The following is a 23259-nucleotide window of genomic DNA, read 5'->3' on the forward strand; positions in this document are numbered from 1 at the left end:
CCTCCAGCGTATCTACCACTCCTCCCAGTTTAGTATCATCCGCAAATTTGCTGAGAGTGCAATCCACAGCATCCTCCAGATCATTTATGAAGATATTGAACAAAACCGGCCCCAGGACCGACCCTTGGGGCACTCCACTTGATACCGGCTGCCAACTAGACATGGAGCCATTGATCACTACCCGTTGAGCCCGACAATCTAGCCAGCTTTCTACCCACCTTATAGTGCATTCATCCAGCCCATACTTCCTTAACTTGCTGACAAGAATACTGTGGGAGACCGTGTCAAAAGCTTTGCTAAAGTCAAAAAACAATACATCCACTGCTTTCCCTTCATCCACAGAACCAGTAATCTCATCATAAAAGGCGATTAGATTAGTCAGGCATGACCTTCCCTTGGTGAATCCATGCTGGCTGTTCCTGATCATTTTCCTCTCATGCAAGTGCATCAGGATTGATTCTTTGAGGACCTGCTCCATGATTTTTCCAGGGACTGAGGTGAGGCTGACTGGCCTGTAGTTCCCAGGATCCTCCTTCTTCCCTTTTTTAAAGATTGGCACTACATTAGCCTTTTTCCAGTCATCCGGGACCTCCCCCGATTGCCATGAGTTTTCAAAGATAACGGCCAATGGCTCTGCAATCACAGCCGCCAATTCCTTCAGCACTCTCGGATGCAACTCGTCCGGCCCCATGGACTTGTGCACGTCCAGCTTTTCTAAATAGTCCCTAACCACCTCTATCTCCACAGAGGGCTGGCCATCTCTTCCCCATTTTGTGATGCCCAGTGCAGCAGTCTGGGAGCTGACCTTGTTAGTGAAAACAGAGGCAAAAAAAGCATTGAGTACATTAGCTTTTTCCACATCCTCTGTCACTAGGTTGCCTCCCTCATTCATTAAGGGACCCACACTTTCCTTGGCTTTCTTCTTGTTGCCAACATACCTGAAGAAACCCTTCTTGTTACTCTTGACATCTCTCGCTAGCTGCAGCTCCAGGTGCGATTTCGCCCTCCTAATTTCATTCCTACATGCCCGAGCAATATTTTTATACTCTTCCCTGGTCATATGTCCAACCTTCCACTTCTTGTAAGCTTCTTTTTTATGTTTAAGATCCGCTAGGATTTCACCATTAAGCCAAGCTGGTCGCCTGCCATATTTACTATTCTTTCGACTCATTGGGATGGTTTGTCCCTGTAACCTCAACAGGGATTCCTTGAAATACAGCCAGCTCTCCTGGACTCCTTTCCCCTTCATGTTAGTCCCCCAGGGGATCCTGGCCATCCGTTCCCTGAGGGAGTCGAAGTCTGCTTTCCTGAAGTCCAGGGTCCGTATCCTGCTGCTTACCTTTCTTCCCTGCGTCAGGATCCTGAACTCAACCAACTCATGGTCACTGCCTCCCAGATTCCCATCCACTTTTGCTTCCCCCACTAATTCTACCTGGTTTGTGAGCAGCAGGTCAAGAAAAGCTCCCCCCCTAGTTGGCTCCTCTAGCACTTGCGCCAGGAAATTGTCCCCTACGCTTTCCAGAAACTTCCTGGATTGTCTATGTATTGCTCTCCCAGCAGATATCAGGAAAATTAAAGTCACCCATGAGAACCAGGGCGTGCGATCTAGTAGCTTCCGTGAGCTGCCGGAAGAAAGCCTCATCTACCTCATCCCCCTGGTCCGGTGGTCTATAGTAGACTCCCACCACTACATCTCTCTTGTTGCTCACACTTCTAAACTTAATCCGGAGGCACTCAGGTTTTTCTACAGTTTCGTACCGTAAGGGCCCAGGCCATCAGTTGCCAGGAAACAGGGTGTCGGCCATTCTCTGTGTCCAGACCCCTGCACACACCTGCCCTCTAGGGCTCTGCAACGATCATATACCCTTACCCCACCACCTAGACACTTAAGAACTGCACAAGGGAAACTGAGGCACCCCCACACTATTCAGAGGAAACATTAAGAACAGTCCCACTTGGTCACACCCCACAACTGTGTGTGGGGAGGGGGTGCTGGCTGGGGCAGGCCTGGCCAGGGGGCAGAGTTCAGGTGGCTGGGTGTGGGCCTGGCTGGGGCCAAGCAGGGAGAGGTTGGCAGGGGGTGGGACAGGCCTGGCCAGGCAGGGAGAGGTTGGCGGGGGCTGGGCTGTGCGTCTCTGCCAGCTGGCACCTGGTGAGGGCAGGCACGAAAATGGCATCACCCCTGCAATTTGCCCAGCAATGGCAGCTCCTGGGCAGCAGGAGGTGCTGGACCCCAGTCAGGGCCCTGGGCCCTGCTCCCCCGCCCCAGCCCTCGAGGGAGATGGATTCCCCCACCCCCCCACCAAGTTGGTCCAGGCCTGAGTCTGCCTGCAGGTGGCCAGGTTCGGGGGGTGGGGGGGACACGACTCCAGCAACAGCCCAGCTTGTGTCCCTGGCAAAGCCCTACACCCCACCACCCCCACCTGGAGCCAGGCCAGCCCGCTCCCTGCTCCCACCCCCCAACCCCAGTTCCACCCTTCCTAGTGCTTAATGAGAAGGCCATGCGGTGACAAGGCACCTGGCTTCCCCTGGCTCCGAGGCGGAGGGTGTTGGGGGGCAGGACCCCTCCCCAGGCCTTTGCCCGGGCCACAGCTGGGTTGTAGTGGGGCCCCCCCACCTCCCACCCCTGTTGGTGCTGGAGGTGGTTCCAGGCAGAGCAGGGATCCCCTTTATGACCGTTACAACCCCGCAGCCTCCTGGGGCTGCCCTGACCCCCCCCTCCCCACCCCCCTCAGGGCACCTGGAATTTATTCTAGTCCCAGCCTTTGTGGCCTCCCCGCCCCATGCACCCCAGCCTGGCTGGAGGCAGCAGCAACGCCCCAGGTGCACCCCCCCCAACCCCCGCTGTCCCCCTCCTCTCACCCCGCCAGGGTGAGTGGGGCTCCGAGGCAGGCATCTGGCACGGGCAGCTCTGGGAGGGCCCAGATGCCCCGCTTGGCCCTGCTGCCAGCCCGGGGGGATGGGTACAGCAGGCAGAGGATGCTGAGGGGCGTAAGGGGGGGCCCAGGCCCAGCCCTGGCTGATGGGGCTGGTGAGGCGCTCGGTGGGGGATAATTGGGGTGTCGCTCAGGCAACGACGCTGGATTACAGCAGCCCCTCTGTCCCCCCTCGGCACAGGCTGGGAGGGAGGGTTTGATGCAGCCCCCCCACCCCCCCACAAAGGCACAAACTATCTTTGAGTAGAGCCTAGTGGCCCTGCTGTGACCCCTGAACCCCCTTCCCACACCCCACTCTAACCCCCAGCCCCCACTCCCCTCCCCAAGCCAGGGATAGAACCCAGGCGTCCTGCCCCGCAATGAGACAGAGGGAGGAGTGTAACTTACAAAAAGGAAAGGTTTATTCCAGAACTGGGTACCAAGGGTCCGTGCCCGGTGCCAGGTTGGGGGGCCCGGTGCCAGGCGGCACGGCGCAGGGGAGGGGAAAAGCATCTCACCCTGGTACTGGGCACAAATGCCCCAGAAATCAGTAAAAAACCAACAACCCAAAAAAATAAAGTGAACATTAACAGCCGCATAGAAAAGAGCGGAGAGTCTGCCCCTCCCCAGCCAGGGGTAAAGGATCAACCCCCCCTCAGGACAGTTCCTGTCACTGCCCAGCTGGGGGCCCCCACCCCCAAGATAAAAAAACTCCCCCTCCCCCCCCGTGTAAAAAAATATAAAATAAGCTGAACCCAGCAGAGCTGGGGGCCAGGAAGCAGTGAGTGGGCGCAGGGCGGGACTGGGGGGGGGATCCCCGGCCCTCCAATTCCTGGCAGGGCAGGGGTGTTTCAGGGAATCTCTCCATCATGCCAGGCCCCCAGGGGGAGGCAGCTCTGCGGCTGCTCCTGGGGGGCAGGAATGACGCCGACTCCTCCCAGAGACCCCCCAAGCCCTGCTGTCTGAGGGGGAGGGGCCCTTTGGTAGGCAGCAGCCTGCAGGGGGTGCTATTGCTCTGCTCCTGCCCCAGGGGTAAGGCACAGCCTGGGAGCTCCCGGGGCAGCCCCAGAGGGATGGGGGGGGGGGAAATCTCCAGGAATTTGGGCCACCCCCTGGAATTGCACAGTGGGGCTGGCGCCCCGGTAACCATCGGCCGGAGGAGGGGGTGCATGGGGGAGGGGCTTCAAGTGTGAGGGGGCGGGGCGCGTGTCAAAGACGATAAACCCGTGGGTGGCGCAGGAGCCTCGGCAGCCCTGGGACCGCCGGCCGGGTGGGATGGGGGGGCTAGGGCGAGCCCCGCTTCCTCAGTTCCAGGACGAATGCTGCAGAGAGAGAAGGGCGGGGTGGTAAGTGTCCAGGAGCCAGATGGGGGGGAGAGGGGAAGACATGCCAGGCCAGGCGGCCCCACGGCCACCGGGAAGCAGCCAGGGGGCTCCGAGCTGAAGCAGCCCTTGCTCAGGAGCTGGGGCATCTGCAGGGGACTGGGGCCGCGCACAGAGAACACCCCCCTCCCCCTGGATCCCTCATGCCACGGGCCCCCCGCACCAAGCAGGCAGGAAGCGAGCCCAGCGACCCCTACAGGTGGCTCACCCTCGATGATCTCCTCCTTCAGCTTCTGCAGCTCCCGGCGCACCTCCTCCAGCAGCTCCTGGGTGAGGGCGCAGCGTTAGGGGGCACGGCCCACCCTGCACCCCCTCGTGTACAACCCTTCCCCCACCACCACCCCTGCGTGCAGCCCTGCCCCTCTCCCCTGGCACCCCCTCACATGCAGCCCCACCCCCAGAACCTCCCCAGCACCCCCTCCTACGCACAGCCCTGCCCCCTCCTCTGGCACCCCTCCCCCCCGGAACACCCCCCCCGCACCATCCCCTGTGCACAGCCACTCCTGCCCCCTGGCACCCTCTCTTCCCCCCAGTGTCCCCCCATGCCCCCCCACATACAGTCTTGCAACAGCCCCCAGCATGCCTCCCCCCCAACACCGGGCACTTGCACAGCCCCCCCCCACTGCCTCCCCATGCAAACTCCACCTCCAGCACCACCACCCCTACACCCCTCCCCCCAGCAACAGCCCAATCCAGACCCCCACCTCCATGCTCAGGGTCATGGGGTCCTGCTCCAGTCACCGAGCAGAGTCCCAGGGTTAGGAACGAACCCCATGTCACCCCAGGGCCGGGTTTCCTGGCTCCTCCCCCACCCTGGTACCTGTTTGATCCGCTCCAGGCCGGACTCATCTGTGCTGGCCGGGGGCTCTGTGCTGCTGGGGGCAGCTGATTTCATCCTGGGCGGGGGGGGGGGGGGGGAGGAGGGAGAACGGAGCAGGGGTTAGGGGTGAGAAGCTCCACGAGGCTCTATGTCCCTCTTTGGCAGGGATCCCACCCCTGTCCGAGAGCCTTGCCACTGAGGGGGCTCCACAGCTTGGGGTGACACACAGACAGCATTAGGTTCCAGAGTTAACAGGCAGCCCACTTACGGGAGGGGCATCAGGATTCCTGGGCTCTTTCCCCACCTGTGCTACTGTGCTCTTTGGCAAGTCCCTCCCAAGCCTGGTGCCTCAGTTTCCCCACGTGCAATTGGGGTGGGGGGATATTCACGGTAGGCCTGAGGTATCACGCCGTGGCTAAGGGCGCAGCAGGACGAGGAGATATTCAGAAGGATCAGGGGAGGCCAAGCCAGGTGGTGTGGCTCTGTTTGCTGCCCAGCGGGTACGGTTCCAGGGAGCCGCAGCCCTACCCAGCCCTGCGCCTTGGGCTCTGCATCGCGCCAGCCCCATGCCCAGCTCTAGGGACAGCTCTGGGCCCTGGCACCACTGCCCAGCCGGAAAGCCCCTGGCCATGGTGTCCCCATCCACCCCCCCCCACACACTTCCCTCCAGGGGCCCACCTGCTCCACCAGCCCCTGTGTCCAGGATACCCACCTCCTCCTCCCTTGGAGCAAGGCCTAGTGCCCCCCCCCACCGCTCGGACTGCCCCATATCTGCCCCATGGCTTCGGTGCCCCAACCCACGCCCGGGCACTACCCCGAGAGGCTGGTGCTACTCCGGGCGGGACTGGGGGATTCTCTGCTCTCCTGGGTCTCACTACGCCTGGGGGGGAAGAGAGAGGCAGACAGACCCCTGGCCCAGCCCAGCCCGGCCCCTCCTGGCTCCAGCCGCCTGGACCCCCACCCTCCCCATGGCCCAGCCGGGCAGCACCCACCTGGGCAGGGTGGAGCTGTTCTTCTCCCAGGGCCTCCGCACCAAGTCTGCCAAGAGAGGGGAGAAATGGGTGCCTGGCGCTTTCACTGGGGAGGTCAATGGGGAGAGGAATTTGCAGGGGGGGCCCCTCAGACACACAGCCCCGCCACCCCAGCAGAGAGTCCAAGGTGTGAACCACCCCCCCATCCGTGGGCCTCCCCCCCCCGCAGCCAGTGCCAGGCAGCACAATGCCCAGGTGAAGGGCTGCCTGTCCCCCGCTCCCCTGCCCCGCCTTCAGTCCGCTCCCAGCATGCCCTGCTCCACCTGTCCTCCCCCTGGGCATGCTGGGAGACAGGGGTCTCTGGGGCTGGCCGGGGCCCCCCCACACTCACCGCTCTGCAGGCTCGAGGTCCTAGTACCTGAGGGTTCGGCGGTGTCTTGCTGCTGGGGGCAGAACGAAGGGGGGGGGGTGTCAGTGGGTCTTGTGGCCCTGGGCGAGCTCCCCTTTCTCCCCCCAAGGAGCCCCAGGGGAATCTCCTTCCCCCCAAGAAGTGGGGCCAGCTCCCTCCTGCACTGCTGGGCAGATCCAGGACTCAGCACAGACCCCGCCAAGCCTGGCCAGGCCCCAGCCCATCTGCCCCCTCCCCAGGAACAGGCCGCGGGACGGAGAGGGGGCAGGACACTCACGCTGGAAATGTCCTCATCTTTCTTCGGCCCAGGCTTCTCGCCCGGCAGCGTGGCTTTCCGCCTGCGGGGGGCGACAGGGAGAGTGGGGTTAGCGCCCACCCAGGCCTGCCCCGCCCCGAGAGCCGCCACCCCCGCCCCCGGCCAGGAGGCACAGATCCCTCTCGGGCAAGCCCCCGACCCTCTGGCAGGGCCGAGTCAGCACTGGGGACACGTCTGGGATCTCCCCCCATGCCCCAGCCCCACACCCACAGGGCAGCACCTCCTACCCCCCGGCACAGAGCCCCCAGCCTCCCAGAGCACAGCCCCGTCCCCCACCACCACCACCCCAGCCCCACAACACAGATCCCCCTGCCCCCCCCCCCCCCAACATGGAGACCCAGCACACACACACCCTGCCGCCCCTCACCGTCTGGCCAGCATGGCGCTCATCTCCTCCATCAGGCCCCCGCCCCCCCCGCCGCGGCTGGCCTCGTTCTTTGGGGCCGTCCCGGGGCTGGGGCTGCCCCCCGCCGGCCCAGCGCCATCCTCCTGCTGCTGGGGGACAGGGAGCAGAGTCATTACCAGGCCCAGCACCGCAATCCCTCCCCCACTAGCCCACAGACACACACACACACTCCCCGGTTCTAGCCCTGCTCGATGCCTTGGGCCCCCCTTCCGCAGGGACCCCCGCCCCGCAACAGGCCAATCCACCTCCAGTGCCAGACCCAGCCTGGGCTGGGGCCGCCCAACCCCTACCTCCTTCCAACCCCCCCTCCTCCCCCCAACTCCGCCCCCACCCCACTCCCCCCCGCCCCAATCCTGCTCCTCCCCACCCACCTTGGCGATTTTCCTGAGTTTTGCGCTTGCGATGGCAGCTGCCAGGCCGGAGGCCCCCCCGCCTCCCGCCCCCGGGCCCTGTGCAGCAGGCAGAGGAGGGGCGGGAGGTGGCCCCCCAGTCGCAGGGGGTGGCCCCCCAGCAGCGGCGGGCAGGCCGGGTGGTGGAGGCGGCCCTGGCGGGGGTGGCGGCCCCGGGGGCGGCGGGGGGCCTCCCCCCGAAGGGGTCGCTGGAGCTCCTGCCACACAAGACCAAGGGGGGGTTAGAGGGAGCTGGAGCACCGGGGGGGGGGCGGGGGGGGGAGGAGAAGTGGTCTAAGCAGATGCCACTGGGACCCTCTTAGCCAGGCAAGACCACCCTGGGGACTGGGGGCCCCACGCGACCCCCCTCCCCCAGCACCCAGAACTAATCCCACTACGTGAATTGTTGAAATCCCTGGGGCACCCCCCTCCCGCCAACACCACCACTTGCAGCAACCCTGCTGGGCTGAGGCAGAGGTGGGGAGACACCCCCCACGCTCCCATGGGCGCAGTCCTGTGGGGCTAGAGATATGGCTGGGGGGGGGGGGGGGGAAGGGGGCCGATCGTGTGCGACAGACCAATCCCGACTCCCAGTGCCGGAGCTGGGCCACCTGCCCCCCGACTCCCCACCGCCTGCCCCCACTGCATTACCCACCTGCACTGGCCACCCGGCGCTCTTGCTCCTGCTCCTGCTGCTGCCTGGGAGACAAAGAGGGGTGAGAACTGGAAGGGGGGGGGGGGGACAAATACCCAGGGACCCCCCCAGGGCATCTCCGCCCCCCCAGTCACTCACGTGCGTGGCGAGGCCTGGGGGGACCCCGGGTCCAGGATCCCTGACACCACGAACCCACACATGCTGGGCAGCCGCTCGCCCCGCCAGCCGCAAGCCGATTAGGGGCTGAGCCGGCAGCGCCCGCTCCAGCCGCTCGGGGGCTTAGCCGGGGGTGGAGGGGGAGGGGGGAGAGGTCACTTCAGTAATCACCTGGGGCACGGGCGTCAGCGACTGGGCAGCCCTCACCGAGGGGCCCAGGATGGGATGGGGGAAGGTGCCTTGTACCCCCGACCACCACCCCGGGGCCACCCTGACTCCCCTTCGCCCCCCAAGCCTGAGAGACCCTTCCTGCTAACGGCCCCTGCAACTGCCCACCCCACCAAGCCCACCAGAGGTCTGGGAAGGGGGTGGGGGACCGGTGGGAGGGCGCAGGTGGGGGGGGGGGCAAGGGGAAGAGAGAGACACCATACCTTTTCTGTTGCTCCATCTCATCTGGGGAGGGGCCGTTCTGGGATGGCCCGGACGGAGCCAAGCCTGCACCGGGACACACAATGGGGGTGGGGGTCAGCAACAGGTTCCACCCCCCAGCTTCCCCCACAGAAATCCGAGCGCTGGCTCCCCACCCCCGGCCACAGCTCCAACAGGGCGACCCGCCCTCCAGCCCCCCAAACCCTGGCACTGCGGTGGGACCAAGTCCCCACATCTCCAGCCTGAGCCCCCACCCAAGCCGTGCCCAACCCCCTGGGCGATGGGGGCAGGGCCGGGCACCGCTCACCCGCCTCCAGCTGGTCCAGGGCGAGCAGCATCCCACTGGCGAACTGGTTGGCGTCCTCCTTGGTGCTGAAGTTGAGACCCCAGACCTGGCGGGCATCACGCCACTGGTGGAAGTTGGGTGTGGCCTGGTTGTACTTCATCCCCTTCATTACTGCACAGTTAATGACCACCTGGGGGGGGGGTAGAGAGCTGGGTCAGCAGGGGGCCATGGGATCCCAGCCCCCCCAAGGACCATACCAAGGCCACGGGGGGGGGGGGTATCGGGGGGGAGGTGAGACACAAACAAGAGCAGCTGCCACCCAGGGACTGGCCTGGGTATGGGGATGTCCCTGTTCAGAGGGCAGGAGGGGCTGGGGCCAGGACCCCGGGTTCTTCCAACCCCAGCTCTGGAGGGGGAGTATGGGGGGGCAGGACCCCTGGCTTCTCACCTGAGTTTGGGGGGGCAGGGGAGAGTATCAAGGGTAGGATGATTTGGCCTGCCCCTGCCCAGACCACCAGCCCTGGCACTGGCTCTGCCAAGCACAGCACGAGGGGCTGGCAGTGCCCTCCGGCACCAGAGGGAAGCCTACAATTCCCATAGCAGGGGGTTGCAGAAGGTGTCCCCCCCCCCCCCCCCCCCCCCGCCCAGCTCCTGGGCCACCCAGTCCTCAGCTCTGCAGGGGGGCTCCCAGGATGAGCCCCAAACCCACAGGTCAGGGCCCAGCACACATTTCCTGAGGGGGAGGCAGCCTAGGGGACAGGACAAGCTGCAAACTCTGGGGACAGGGCACTTGGGGAGAACCGGGGCAGGACGACTGGAACACTGGCCAGGAGAGCCAGCCCCACAATGCCCAGCTTTGCCTCACCCAAGGGGGATCCAGTCCCCCTCCCCCCCAGCCAGGACTCCCACAAGGGCAGATCACAGGGGGTGCAGGGCCCTGGGGCCACCTTTTCCGACAGCCCCTCTCCTGGGGCGCAGCCTGAGCCCCTGATGCCTGGCTGGTCCCAGGGCCCCCCTCCCAGTCCAGCCCCCACACCTGCTGGTCCGACTGCATCTTACGGCCCACCACGCGGAAGGTGTTGGTGCCCGGGTTGTGGTAGATCTGCACCCAGCTGACAACCTGGGGGCCGCTCCCCGCCGTCACCCACTTCTTGTTGGCATCGTCGTACAGCATCACCGTGGCACGGGTGGCGCAGACGACCGTCTCGCTGCGGAGGGAGAAGGGGGTGAACGTGGAGGGAGGAGCTCCTGCAGGCCCCTCCCCGCGCCAAAGTGAACCAGCTGAGCCCCCCGCAAGCCCAGCAGGCAGCTCACCCTTTAGCACCAGGGGAACCCCCAGTGCACTCCAGGCCCAGACACGCAGGGGGGCACCGCACCCCAGGGGACAGGGATCAGCCCACTGTACAGGGGAAACTGAGGCACAGGGAGGGGAATGGAATGGCAGAGTCAGGCACAGAACCCAGGAGTCCTGACTCCCATCCCCCCCCCACATTAACCCCTAGACCCCCCACCCAGAACCCCAGCATCCCGGCTCTGCCCCCCCCGCTCAGAGTTGGTGGGATCAGTCACAAAATCCCAGGAATCTTCACAGCCCCCAAACCCCAAAGTGTGTGGGTGGGAGCCAGCTGGGGGACCCCTCTCTGGGGTGGCTGGAAAATAGCCCCCTGATGTAGTTCAGCCCCCCCCTCCCCCAAGTAGGGCTTCAGGTCCCACTCCCAGCCCAGGGTCCCGGCTGGGCCACCAGGGGATGTTTGGTTTGGGTGTCCCTGTGCCTGCTGGGTCCTGGGGACGGGAGGTGCTGAAGGCAGCACAGGTGCCAGTGGTGGGATCCCAAGGGGGAGAAGCGCCCCCCCACACACACACACTGCCTGGGGGGGTAGAGAGAAGCAGGCCCAGGTCCCTTCTGACTGAGGGCAGGGAGCAGAGAGACCATCCCTGGGGTTGCAACCTCAAAGCTCCTGGCCCCGAAGCCAGGCTGCCCAATGAGGAGGGAACGTCCCACCCCTGGGCACAGAACCCCTCCCCCCAAGATTGCTGCCCTGCCCCCGGCCCACAGCAGCGCCCAGGGGAACTAGCAGTACCTCCACCTTCAGCCATTCTCCCAGCCCCACACCCCCAGCCCCGCCGGGCACCGAGCGAGGGTGTCCGCCCAGGACGTGCATCCTGGGGCCGTGGGCCTCCCCCACTGCTGAGCAGTTCCCCACCCCCACTATACACAGAGCGTGCCCCCCCCCCCCCGAGCCCCCTGCCATCGCTGGTATCACTCCAGCAGGCAGCAGGGCGCAAGAGCCTCACATAGGCCCCCAGCCCCATGGGGCACTGGCTGACCCACCAGGAGACACCAGCCGCTAGGGCGGGGGCTGGGGGTTTCCTCTGCAGGAAGATTACGCCAGGCACAGGCCACCGCACAGGAACCGAGTCACGCGAGGCCAGCCGCCCTGCACATGGGCCCTGCTGGCAGGGGGGGCACCAACAGCCAGGGAAGGGGCCGCAGGGAGCAGCTGAGGGGGAGCACCCAGCATCCTGCCTGTGGCCTGCCCAGCCAGCTCCAGCCTGCCCCACCTGCCCCGGCTCATCTATGGCCCCGTCTCTGCCAGGGCTCGGCAGGCAGGGGGCTGCGGGTCAGGAGTGAGGTGCGCTGGCAGAGTGGGGGGGCAGGGCTAGGCTGGCAGGGGACTGCAGGTCAGGATTGAGGGGCACCAGCAGAGTCGGGGGCAGGGCAGGGATTGCAGGAGGCTACAGGTCGGGATTGAGGGGCACCAGCAGAGGCGGGGTGCAGGGCAGGGATTGCATGAGGCTGCAGGTCGGGATTGAGGGGCACCAGCAGACTGGGGGGCAGGGCAGGGATTGCAGGAGGCTGCAGGTCAGGAGTGAGGGGCGCCGGCAGAGGCGGGGTGCAGGGCAGGGATTGCACGAGGCTGCAGGTCAGGAGTGAGGGGTGCCAGCAGAGTGGGGGGCAGGGCAGGGATTGCAGGGGGCTGCAGGTCGGGATTGAGGGGTGCCAGCAGAGTGGGGGGCAGGGCAGGGATTGCACGAGGCTGCAGGTCGGGATTGAGGGGCGCCGGCAGAGTCAGGGGGCAGGGCAGGGATTGCAGGAGGCTGCAGGTCGGGATTGAGGGGTGCCAGCAGAGTGGGGGGCAGGGCAGGGATTGCACGAGGCTGCAGGTCGGGATTGAGGGGCGCCGGCAGAGTCAGGGGGCAGGGCAGGGATTGCAGGAGGCTGCAGGTCGGGATTGAGGGGCGCCGGCAGAGTCAGGGGGCAGGGCAGGGATTGCAGGAGGCTGCAGGTCGGGATTGAAGGGCGCTGGCAGTGTGGGAGGGGGGTGACACCAATTCACACCCTGAGTCGCTGCTACTGGAGGCCCCTAACACTCCCGCTGCCCCCAGGAGCTGGGGCACCTCCCCCCCACCCATGTTCTCTGAGCCTGACAGGGGCACCTGGGATCTTGGCATGTCTCCCACAGGAAGGCCAAGGGGAAGCTCAGCCGCCCTGAGGGCCCAGATCTGCCCCCACCCTTCCCACAACGAGCGCCAGGGTGCCCGACAGCTGGGGGGGGGGGGCAGACACATGTCGCCAGCTCCCAGCCCCTCCCCAGCACCCGCAGGCCAAGCGGAAGCAGCTGCCGCTCCCACAGTCCAAACAGGGCGCGGCAGCCCCAGGCCTGGCCCAGCTGCTGCGGGGGAGGGGAGGCCAGGCAAGCCCAGGCTGCTGACTCCTCCCTGTGCCCCAGGCCCTCCCTGCCCGGCCCGTGACACCCCAACACTGGGAGCCTGGCAGCTCCCCAGCCAGCAGCACCCTGAGAGCTGCTGGGACCCCAGGGGCTCCCTGAGACCCGCCCCCCCCCGCACCCGGCACTGCCCATCACGGAGCGCTTCGCAGGCTGTCTGCCGGGTGGCAATTGACCAACAGGCCCTGACCACGAGCCACTTCCGCCAGTCACCGCTCTTTCCCAATGTCCTGCGGGCATGGGAGGGGGAGGGGTTGGCAGCCAGGACTCCTGGGCTCTATCCCCGCTGGCTGCATGACCTTGGGCTAGTCCCTGCCCCTCTGTGCCTCAGTTTCCCCCATGCCAAGAGGAAAACGCCACCCCAGCCGCTGGTGGGGGGGTGTGGACACAAGGTCCATCTGCAGCAGGATCCTATGGGGTGTCCAGCTGCCCTGGGAGTGGTGGCAGTGGCTGCCAGGCAGCGGGTCCCAGCCAGCTGCAGCACCCGACCAGCCGGCCCAGAGACTGAGGCAGCGCTGGCTGTGGGCCAGGGACCCGGCTCAGACAATTCCCGCCCCCCACTTCGTGCTTCCCTGCCTGCCTGACTCCCCAACCACCACCACCACCAGGCTTCCCTGCCTAACCTCCCACAGGCTCCTCCCAGCCCGCCCCCCCCCCAGGACACCAGGGGGTGGGGCAACAGCCCCGGAGGCAGCACCTGGGGGGGGCCAGACTCCAGAGCAGGAAGAGGTGGGGGAGCGGCTATCTGTGACCATATAAGGGCAGGTTTGAAGGCCAGAGCCTGTTTGTCTCAGATGGGGTGGGGGGGAGGAGGAGGAGGGGGGGGGATGGGAAACAGGCACAGCCCCCCACCCCCATCACCCTGTTCGTGGGGGGTCAGGAACCCACCCATCCCTAAAACAAACGAGAGGAAGGGCTGAGATCCTGCAGCCCCCAACCCATCCCCTGGCCCCCCCACAGGCAACTGGTCACTGGTGGGGTGGGGGGGCTGGGATCAGGCCTGGCCTGACCTTCAGGGAGGCACCAAAGCTGGAGGGAGAGGCAGCTGCCTCTGGGGAGGAGCGTGCTAGTGTGCAGAAGTCAGGCCCAGGGCAACCTTCCCTGCTTCTGGGCTCCCACCCTGCAGCCCCTGCTAGCCCAGCCCTGTGGGGTGGGGTCGGCCGGAGGCCCCATCTCTGCATCTGGGTGGGTTTGGGGTGAAGGCAGGCCTGGGTCTTTGGCTTCGACCACCCCCAGAGTCCAGAGGCTTCGGCTTTGGTCAAGCTGGGGCCTGAGTTCAGGAGCCGCCCCCCACCCCCACGGGACTGTCCCTGTTCCCCAGCCCCCACCCACTTCCTGGGTGAGACCCTGAGTCACTTCCTGCTCGCTGTGGTACAGTGCCTGGGGGAGGGGGGTTTCTCCCCAGGCTGGCCATGGGGGTCAGGGGACAGAGGGGACCCACTTGGACAGACCCCAGAGCTGCATCAGGCTGCTCTGGTGTAACAGACCCTCCCCACCCCCGCCCACAGTGCCTGCTCTGAGGGCACCATGGGGAGAGCCCCCATCTGGGGTCCCGCTAACCCCGCAGTAGGGCTGGGTGTGTCCGCAGGCACCAGGGGTGGGGTGAGGGAAGGGAGACCCTCATTCACCCTTCGAATACCCCACGAGACCCTCCTGGCAGCATCTCCTGCCCCAGGCCAGACAGCAGCCAAGGGGTCCCCCCCACAGTCTGTTGCCCAGGGACCCCAGCGCCTGGTCCAAGCAGCAGCCAGATACCTGTGGCCCAGGTGGGAGCAGACAGCCTGGCCAGGCCCCCCCCCAGAACCAGCACCGGCCACTGCAGCTGCTCCCAGCACCAATGCGACCCCCCCACCCCATGCTCCCAGCAGCCTCTGCTCCCAGCACACGGAGACAGGAGTGCCCAGGATCCCAGAATGCACTGGGTGGAGGTCGGGCCCTGGTGTTCATGAGCAGGGCCCCAGTGCACTCGGCCCATCTGGGGGGCACAGCCCCAGGCCCTCCCAAGATCACCCCTCCTTTTGCTCTAGCTCAGGGGTCAGCAGCCCAGGCTGCCTCCAGGCCCCTCACCCATAGGCCAGCCCTAGGCCAGGGGCCTGTGGAGAGCCCCCCACCGGGACACCCCCCCACACACAAACGGGAAGGGAAAGCCAGGATGTGCCTGTGGCCATTTCCTGCTTTTTAGCAATATGCAGACGCTGCGGCTCCGGCACCCTCCAAGCCAGACAGGCCCCACGGTCGGCCCCATGGCCCCTGCACCGCCCCAGGCCAAACCACAGGACAGAGCTTGAAGCACCAGACCTGGGAAGATACCAGTCTGCTCTCCCCCTGCTGCCCCTCACTCCCGACTCGCAGCCCCCTGCCAGCCCAGCCCTGGGCTCCCCCCCACTCTGCCAGCACCCCTCACTCCTGACGCTCCCAGCCCTGGGCTCCCCCCACCCACCGAGCTCTGCCAGTGCCCCAACCTGCAGCCCCCCCCGGTTTGTCCCGCAGTTCCAAATCACTCTAAGTCGACTTGGGGACTCTGCCCTTTGATCTCATGGGGGTCAGGACCCTCAATCTCGTCAGCTGCTGGAGCCCAGGCCTGGGGGTCAAAGGGCAGCTCAGGAACGGGTCCACCCCCTCCCGCCCAACAGAGCAGGAATTTCAAGCACCAGGAGCATTTCTCCCCCCCTCCACCCATGCTGGGTCCCCCCCCCAGTGGCTTGGGAATGTTTAGCACTAACAGCTGAGCCCAGACCCCAGGTGCAGGAGTGAGGGTCACCCTCCAGGCAGCCCCAAACCCCCCCTTGGCACAGACAGCTGGGGGCATGCTTAGCTGCGGAGCACGGGAATGGGGGGGGGGCTTTCCTGGGACGACCCCCCCCCCCATAAGCACAGTTGTGAGCACTGGGGGGGGGGCCTGTTTCCAAAGGCAGGGAGGGGGCTGCCCTGCACAGGGGTTGCAGGATCCTCATCTCTCCTCCCCCTCATCCGTAGCCAGGGTAGGGTAAGTTCCAGCAGCTGGAGACGCAGCTGTGGCCCCCTCCACACACACACACCCCGTCCCAACCACCTGCGGGGGGGCTGCATCCATAGCCAGCACCACGGGGACAATGAGGTACAGGGCTAGACTCCAAGTGCAGGCAGGGGAGTGGGGTCTAGTGTGGGGCGGGGGTGCTGGGAGCCAGGACTCCTGGGAGCAGGGTCTGGAGGTTGTGGGGGAAGATGGGAGCCAGGACTCCTGGGTTCTGTCCCTGGTTCTGGGAGGGGAGTGGGGTCTAGTGGTTGGAACGCAGGGGGGGCTGAGAGCCAGGACTCCTGGGTTCTATCCCCAGCTCTGCCAGTCGTTAACCATGACATCACAGCCCTGAGCAGGTGATGTCATTCACTCCCGCCACAGCGGGCTGTGACATCAGAGACAAGCCAGCCCCTGCCCCACAGGATCCAGCTCAAACGTCTCTAGGTCTCCTGGGGGGGAGGGACACAGGGAACCAGGCAGAGGCTGCCCCGGGAGCGATCCGGGGGAGGGCGGGGGCCCGCAGCTGCCCGCCCCGCAGACACGCTGGCAGCACAACACCCACCCCACCCCGTCCCGGACGCCTGGGTTCTATGCTCCCCTTGGGCCAACCTCAGGGCTCTCAGCTACTGGGCGGGGGGGGCCCGGGGATGGGCGCAGGGGGGCCAAGTCCCTGCCAGGAGCGCTGGGGGCTCGAGGCCCCACGGGAGGCGTCTCCCGCCCCCCACGGTGGGTGCAGGAGAGAGGCCGGGGGAAGGAGGCACCTGAGTGATTCCCAGGGGACCCCCCCCCGCCGCCGCCGCCGCCGCCGCCGCCGCCGCCGATCTGGTGGCTCCGGGCTCCGCTTCCGGCCAGGGCCGCGTCCCCCCCTCCGGGACCCCCAGCCCCCCCCTCCGGGACCCCCAGGCCGCGGACAAAGCGCCCCGGGCGCACGACCTGGCTCTCACCTCATGGTGCCGCTCGGAACCGGGCCGGGGCGTGGCGGAGCGGGCGGGGGGCGCGAGGGCCGGGATCGGGGCGCTCACTCCCGGCCGCAGCGGAGGCGGGGGCCCATGGGCTGACTGCGGCTCCCGCCTACCTGGGCCCCTGGCTGCCCCGGCTCTGGGGGCGCATGGTCCCGGTCCCGGTCCCCGGTCCCGGCTGCTGCGGGCTCCAACCCCCTGCTGCGCTCCGGCGGCTCCACAATGCACCGCTCGGCTCGGCTCGGCCCGCCCCCAGCCGCCGCCCTCTGCAAAGGGGAAGGGGGGGGGAGAGCTGGCAGCCAGGACTCCTGGGTTCTCCGCCCTGCAGAGTGTGCGGGGGGCTGGCAGCCAGGACTCCTGCGTTTTCTGCCCGGCTGGGAGCTAGGACTCCTGGGTTCTCTGCCCAGATTAGTGCTGAGAGTGGGGGGCTGGGAGCCAGGATTCCTGGGTTCTCTGCCCACCTTAGCACTGGGATCCAGGACTCCTTGTTTCTCCTCCCGGCTTAGCGCTGAGAGCGGGGGTCTGGGAGCCAGGACTCCTGGGTTCTCCACCCAGCTGAGAGCGGCGGGGGGGCTGAGAGCCAGGACTCCTCAGTTCTCTGTTCACCTTAGCGCTGAGAGCGGGGGACTGGGAGCCAGGACTCCTGGGTTCTTTGTCCTGCTGAGAGCCTGGGGCCTGGGAGCCAGGCTTCCTGGGTTCTCTGCCTGGCTGGAGGCTAGGACTCCTGGGTTCTCTGCCCAGCTTAGCGCTGAGAGCAGGGCTCTGAGAGCTAGGACTACTGGAATCTCTGCCCTGCTCAGAGAGGGGGCAGGGGCTGGGAGCCAGGACTCCTGGCCTCTCTGCCCTGCTGAGAGCGGGGGAGCTGGCAGCCAGGACTTCTGGGTTCTCTGCCCAGCTGGGAGCTAGGACTACGGGGTTCTCTGCCCAGCTTAGTGCGGAGATTGGGAGCCAGGACTCTTGGGTTGTATTCCCAGCTATACCTATTTTTAACTCAACATAAGACTGTCCACACTGGGTCAGACCAATGGCCCCACTGGCCCGGCATCTGGTCTCTGAGAGTGGCCAGTGCCAGATTCTTTACAGGGAATTAATAGAACAGGGCAATTATTGAGTGATCCATCCCCTGTCCCAGCTTCTAGTAGTCAAAGGTTTAGGGACACCCAGAGCATGGGGTTGCGTCTCTGCCCATCTTGGCTAACAGCCATAGATAAACCTACCCTCCATAAACTTACCTAGTTCTTGTTTGAACCCAGTTATAGTTTTGGCTTTCGCAACATCCCCTGGCAGCAAGTTCCACAAGGTGACTGTGCGTTGTGTGGACAAGTACTCCCTTGTGTCTGTTTTAAACCCGCTGCCTGTTAATTTCATCAGCTGACCCCTAGTTTGTGTGTTATGAGAAGGAGTAAACAACACTTCCTTCCTTACTTTCTCCACACCAGTCATGATTTTATAGACGTCTATCGTATTCCCCCTTAGTCGTCTCTCTTCCAAGCAGAAAAGTCCCAGTCTCCTTAATCTCTCCTCATACGGAAGCTGTTCCATCCCCTTCTCTGTGCCGTTTCCAATTCCAATACACCTGTTTGGAAATGGAGTGACCAGAACTGCACACAATAGTACAGGAGTGGGCGCACATGGATTTCTCTAGAGGCAATAGGATATGTACTGTCTTATCTATCCCTTTCCCAACACTGTTCACTTTTTTGACTGCCGCAGCACCTCGAGCAGGTGGTTTCAGAGAACGATCCACAATGACTCCAAGATCTCTCATTGCGACCCCGTCATCTTGTAGGTACAGTTGGGATGATGTTTTCCAATGTGCATTCCTTTGCATTTCTTAACACTGAATTTCAGCTGCCATTTTGTTGCCCAATCACCCAGCTTCGGGAGATCCTTTTGCATGCTGCTTTGGACTCGTTACATCACAGCCCCGACCAGATGACACCATTTCCTTCCACTGCGTCACACTGTGAAATCAGAGGCCCATGCTGGGTTTGTCCCTGGGGAGCAGCTGTCAGGACCCCACAGTGTGTCCCTGGGATTTGAATCCAGCTCCACTGAGCAAGGGCTAAGGGGGCAACCCCGTGAGCAGGGAGCAGCACTCGCTTCTCACGAGGGAGCTGTGTGTATTGTGACAAAGTTCCTCCGAGACCTTGGTGGGTCTTGTGCTTATTGGCGGATTTGCTCGCCTTGGAGCTTCACGGCAGCCCTCAGCTTGGCCGTTTTTCTGAACCCACAGTCCAGGTCGACGACTCCTGTGTCTGACCAGGAGTTGGGAGGTTTGGGGGGAACCCAGGCCTGCCCTTTACTCCGGGTTCCAGCCCAGGGCCCTGTGGAATGCAGCTGTCTAGACTGCCTCCTGGAACAGCTGTGTGAAAGCTACAACTCCCTGGGCTACTTCCCCATGGCCTCCTCCCAACCCCTTCTGTATCCTCACCATAGGACCTTCCTCCTGGTGTCTGATGATGCTTGTACACCTCAGTCCTCCAACCGTCCGCGTTCTCACTCTCAGCTCCTAGTGCCTCTTGCTCCCAGCTCCTCACATGCACAGCACAAACTGAAGTGAGCTCCTTTTTAAAACCCAGGTGTCCTGATTAGCCTGCCTTAATTGATTCTAGCAGCTTCTTGATTGGCTGCAGGTGTTCTAATCAGCCTGTCTTAATTGTCTCCAGAAGGTTGCTGATTGTTCTGGAAACTTCCCTGTTACCTTACCCAGGGAAAAGGGACCTACTTAGCCTGGGGCTAATATATCTGGCTTCTATTACTTTCCTGTAGCCATCTGGCCAGACCCTGTCACAGTATGCATACACACGGGCGGGGGATGTGCAGCACACACACCGTACAAGGGGACATGCGCGCACACACACACGGAGTAGGGGGATGTGCACACACATACCCAGAGTGGGGGCTCTAGATTTTATTCTAGAGGAGGTTCTAGATTTGATTATAAAGGTTCTAGAGGCTGTTCTAGATTTGGTTTTGACAAATAGGGAAGAACGGGTGGAGAATTTGAAAGTGGAAGGCAACTTGGGTGGAAGTGATCATGAAATGGTAGAGTTCGTGATTCTAAGGAATGGTAGCAGGGAGAACAGCACAATAAAGATAATGGATTTCCAGAAGGCAGACTTTAGCAAACTCAGGGAGTTGGTAGGTAAAATCCCATGGGAAGCAAGTCTAAGGGGAAAAACAATTGAAGACACCTGGCAGTTTTTCAAAGGGATGTTATGAAGGTTACAAGATCAAACTATCCCACTTTGCCTAGGAAAATAGGAAGTATGATAAGAGATCACCCTGGATTTACTAGGAGATCTTCAATGATCTGAAACTCAAAAAAGAGTCCTACAAAAAGTGGAAACTCGGTCAAATTACAAAGGATGAATAAAAACAAATAACACAAGTCTGTAGGGACAACGTTAGAAAAGCCAAGGCACAAAACGAAATCAAACTAGCTAGAGACATAAAAGGAAACAAGAAAACACCCTACAAATACATCAGAAGCAAGAGGAAGGCCAAGGACAGAGTAGGCCCATTACTCAATGAGGGGGGAAAGACAATAACAGAAAATGTGGAAACGGCAGAGGTGCTTAATGACTTCTTTGTTCCAGTTTTCACCAAGAAGGTTGGTGGCGATTGAACGTCTAACATAGTAAATGCCAGTGAAAATGAGGTTGGATCAGAGTCTAAAATAGGGAAAGAACAAATCAAAAATTACTTAGACAAGTTAGGTTTCAGAGTAGCAGCCGTGTTAGTCTGTATTCGCAAAAAGAACAGGAGGACTTTTGGCACCTTAGAGACTAACAAATTTATTTGAGCATAAGCTTTCGTGAGCTACAGCTCACTTCATCGGATGCATCCGATGAAGTGAGCTGTAGCTCACGAAAGCTTATACTCAAATAAATTTGTTAGTCTTTAAGGTGCCACAAGTCCTCCTGTTCTTTTTTAGATAAGTTAGATGTCTTTAAATCACCAGGGCCTGATGAAATGCATCCTAGAATACTCAAGGAGCTGACTGAGGAGATATCTGAGCCATGAGCGATTATCTTTGAAAAGTCATGGAAGACGGGAGACATTCCAGAAGACTGGGAAAGGGCAAATATAGGGCCCTTCTATAAAAAGGAAAATAAGGACAACCCGGGAAATTACAGACTGTCATGGAGTGTGGGGGAGTCTGGGCCCTGCACCCCTCTTCCTGGGTTTCACCGTGACTCTCAGCCAGCCAGTAAAACAGAAGGTTTATTGGATAATAGGAACACAGTCTAAAACAGAGCTTGTAGGTACAACCAGGACCCCTCAGTGAAATCCTTCTGGGGGGCAGGGAGCTTAGACCCCAGCCTGGGGTTCCCTGCGTTCCACCACCCAGCCCAAAACTGAAACCCTACCCCCACCCCCCCACAGCAGGCTCTCTCCTGCAGCCTTTGTCCAGTTTCCTGGGCAGAGGTGTTACCTTCCCCTCCCCCTCCCGGCTCAGGTTACAGGCTCTCAGGTCTCCCATCCCCATCCGATGAAGCGAGCTGTAGCTCACGAAAGCTCATGCTCAAATAAATTGGTTAGTCTCGAAGGTGCCACAAGTCCTCCTTTTCTTTTTACGAATACAGACTAACAGGGCTGTTACTCTGAAACCTGTCATCCCCAGTAAAACTCCCCCGCCACATTCCCAGGTCAACACTCCCCGCTCCCTGCTGCGTCACACAGACCAGTCAGCTTAACTTCTGTACCCGGAAAGATAATAGAAGAAATAATCAAGCAATCAATTTGCAAACACCTAGAAGCTAATAAGGTGATAAATAACAGTCAGCTAATTTGTCAAGAACACATTGTGTCAAACCAGCCTGATAGCTTTCTCTGACAGGGTAACAAGCCTTGTTGAAAGGAAGGAAGTGGTATATCTTGACTTTAGTGAGGCTTTTGATACTGTCTCCCATGACTGTCTCATAAACAAACTAGGGAAATGCAACCTAGATGGAGCTACTCTAAGGTGGGTGCATAAATGGTTGGAAAACCGGTCCCAGAGAGTAGTTATGAGTGGTTCACTGTCATGCTGGAAGAGCATAATGAGTGAGGTCCAGTGGGGATCGGCTCTGGGTCTGGTTCTGTTCAATATCTTCATCAACAATTTAGATAATGGCATAGAAAGTACACTTATAAAGTTTGGGAGGGGTTGCAAGTGCTTTGGAGGATAGGATTAAAATTCAAAATGATCTAGACAAACTAGAGAAATGGTCTGAAGTAAATAGGATGAAATTCAATAAGGACAAATGCAAAGTACTCCACTTAGGAAGGAGCAATCAGTTGCACACATACAAACTGGGAAATGACTGCCTAGAAAGGAGTACTGCGGAAAGGGATCTGGGGTCACAGTGGATCACAAGCTAAATATGAGTCAACAGTGTAATGCCGTTGCAAAAAAAGCAAACATCATTCTGGGATGTATTCGCAGGAGTGTTGTAAGCAAGACAGGAGAAGTAATTCTTCCGCTCTGCTCTGCGCTGATTAGGCCTCAGCTGGAGTATTGTGTCCAGTTCTGGGCGCCACATTTCAGGAAAGATGTGGACAAATTGGAGAGAGTCCAGAGAAGAGCAACAAAAATGATTAAAGGTCTAGAAAACATGACCTAAGAGGGAAGATTGAAAAAATTAGGTTTGTTTAGTCTGGAGAAGAGAAGGCTGAGAGGGCATCTGATAACAGTTTTCAGGTACACAAAAGGCTGTTACAAGGAGGAGGGAGAAAAATTGTTCTTCTTAACCTCTGAGGCTGTGACAAGAAGCGATGGGCTTAAATTGCAGCAAGGGCGGCTTAGGTTGGACATTAGGAAAAACTTCCTAACTGTCAGGTTAGTTTAGCACTGGAATAAATTGCCTGGGGGGGTTGTGGAATCTCCATCATTGGGGATTTTAAGAGCAGGTTGGACAAACACCCGTCAGGGATGGTCTAGAATAGATAATATTTAGTCCTGCCTTGAGTCATGCAGGGGACTGGACTAGATGACCTCTCAAGGTCCTTTCTAGTTCTACGATTCTATTCTACACACACACACACACACACACTGTCCTGCACCCCACAATGCCAGGGCTCCTGCTCTGCTCCCCAAAGACTGCCTACCCTATCCCCTAAAGCAGTCCCTGCCCGACATCCCACAGCGCCCCCTCCCACATTTCCTACAGTGCCAGGGCTTCTGCCCCGCCCCCTGCCCTGCACCCCACAGCACCCCCTTCCCTGTGCCCCACAATCCCAGGCTTGTGCCCCACATCCTACAGTGCCTGCTGTCTACCCCCAACTCTGACTTTGTCTGGCTTGCACCCCCCCAGTTCTGACTGTGCCTGGCTTGTGCCCTTCCCAGCTTTGACTGTGCCCAGCCACTCCCCCCAGCTCTCACTGTTCCCTCCCTGTGCCCCCCCAGCTCTGACTGTGCCTGGCCTGTGCCCCCCCCCCAGCCCCAGTTGTGC

At 61.8% G+C, this 23259-nt stretch overlaps 1 protein-coding gene across 4 annotated transcripts; it reads right to left on the minus strand.

The window, feature by feature from the left end:
- Positions 1-3315: 3315 nt before the first annotated feature.
- On the minus strand, positions 3316-18124 carry VASP (vasodilator stimulated phosphoprotein). Of its 4 annotated transcripts, none has more exons than XM_077840667.1 (14): positions 18052-18124; positions 16936-17085; positions 10171-10342; positions 9156-9324; positions 8851-8914; positions 8264-8307; positions 7591-7826; positions 7181-7305; positions 6775-6835; positions 6480-6531; positions 6110-6155; positions 5118-5193; positions 4506-4563; positions 3316-4237 (listed from the first exon to the last, which is right to left on the minus strand). In XM_077840667.1, exons 2-14 carry the CDS (start codon positions 16968-16970, stop codon positions 4200-4202), a joined length of 1176 nt encoding a protein of 391 aa, XP_077696793.1. In that variant the 5' UTR covers positions 16971-17085; positions 18052-18124; the 3' UTR covers positions 3316-4199. The 4 variants fall into 4 exon arrangements, with proteins under 4 accessions (XP_077696793.1, XP_077696794.1, XP_077696792.1 ...); XM_077840668.1 differs by having other exon boundaries at positions 6480-6528; positions 7181-7308; XM_077840666.1 differs by having other exon boundaries at positions 7181-7308.
- Positions 18125-23259: the final 5135 nt, after the last annotated feature.

The sequence above is a fragment of the Eretmochelys imbricata genome, chromosome 23 (genome assembly GCF_965152235.1).
Source record: "Eretmochelys imbricata isolate rEreImb1 chromosome 23, rEreImb1.hap1, whole genome shotgun sequence".
Classification (NCBI taxonomy): Eukaryota; Metazoa; Chordata; order Testudines; family Cheloniidae; genus Eretmochelys; species Eretmochelys imbricata.

Excerpts from the sequence above, each read along its gene's own strand:
- VASP (XM_077840666.1), bottom strand. The coding sequence starts at position 16,970 with ATGCGCCCCCAGAGCCGGGGCAGCCAGGGGCCCAG. Across the intron at positions 8,308-8,850 it reads GAGATGGAGCAACAGAAAAG|GCAGCAGCAGGAGCAGGAGC; the intron begins GTATGGTGTCTC and ends TTTGTCTCCCAG. Across the intron at positions 6,156-6,479 it reads GACCTCGAGCCTGCAGAGCG|ACTTGGTGCGGAGGCCCTGG; the intron begins GTGAGTGTGGGG and ends CTCTCTTGGCAG.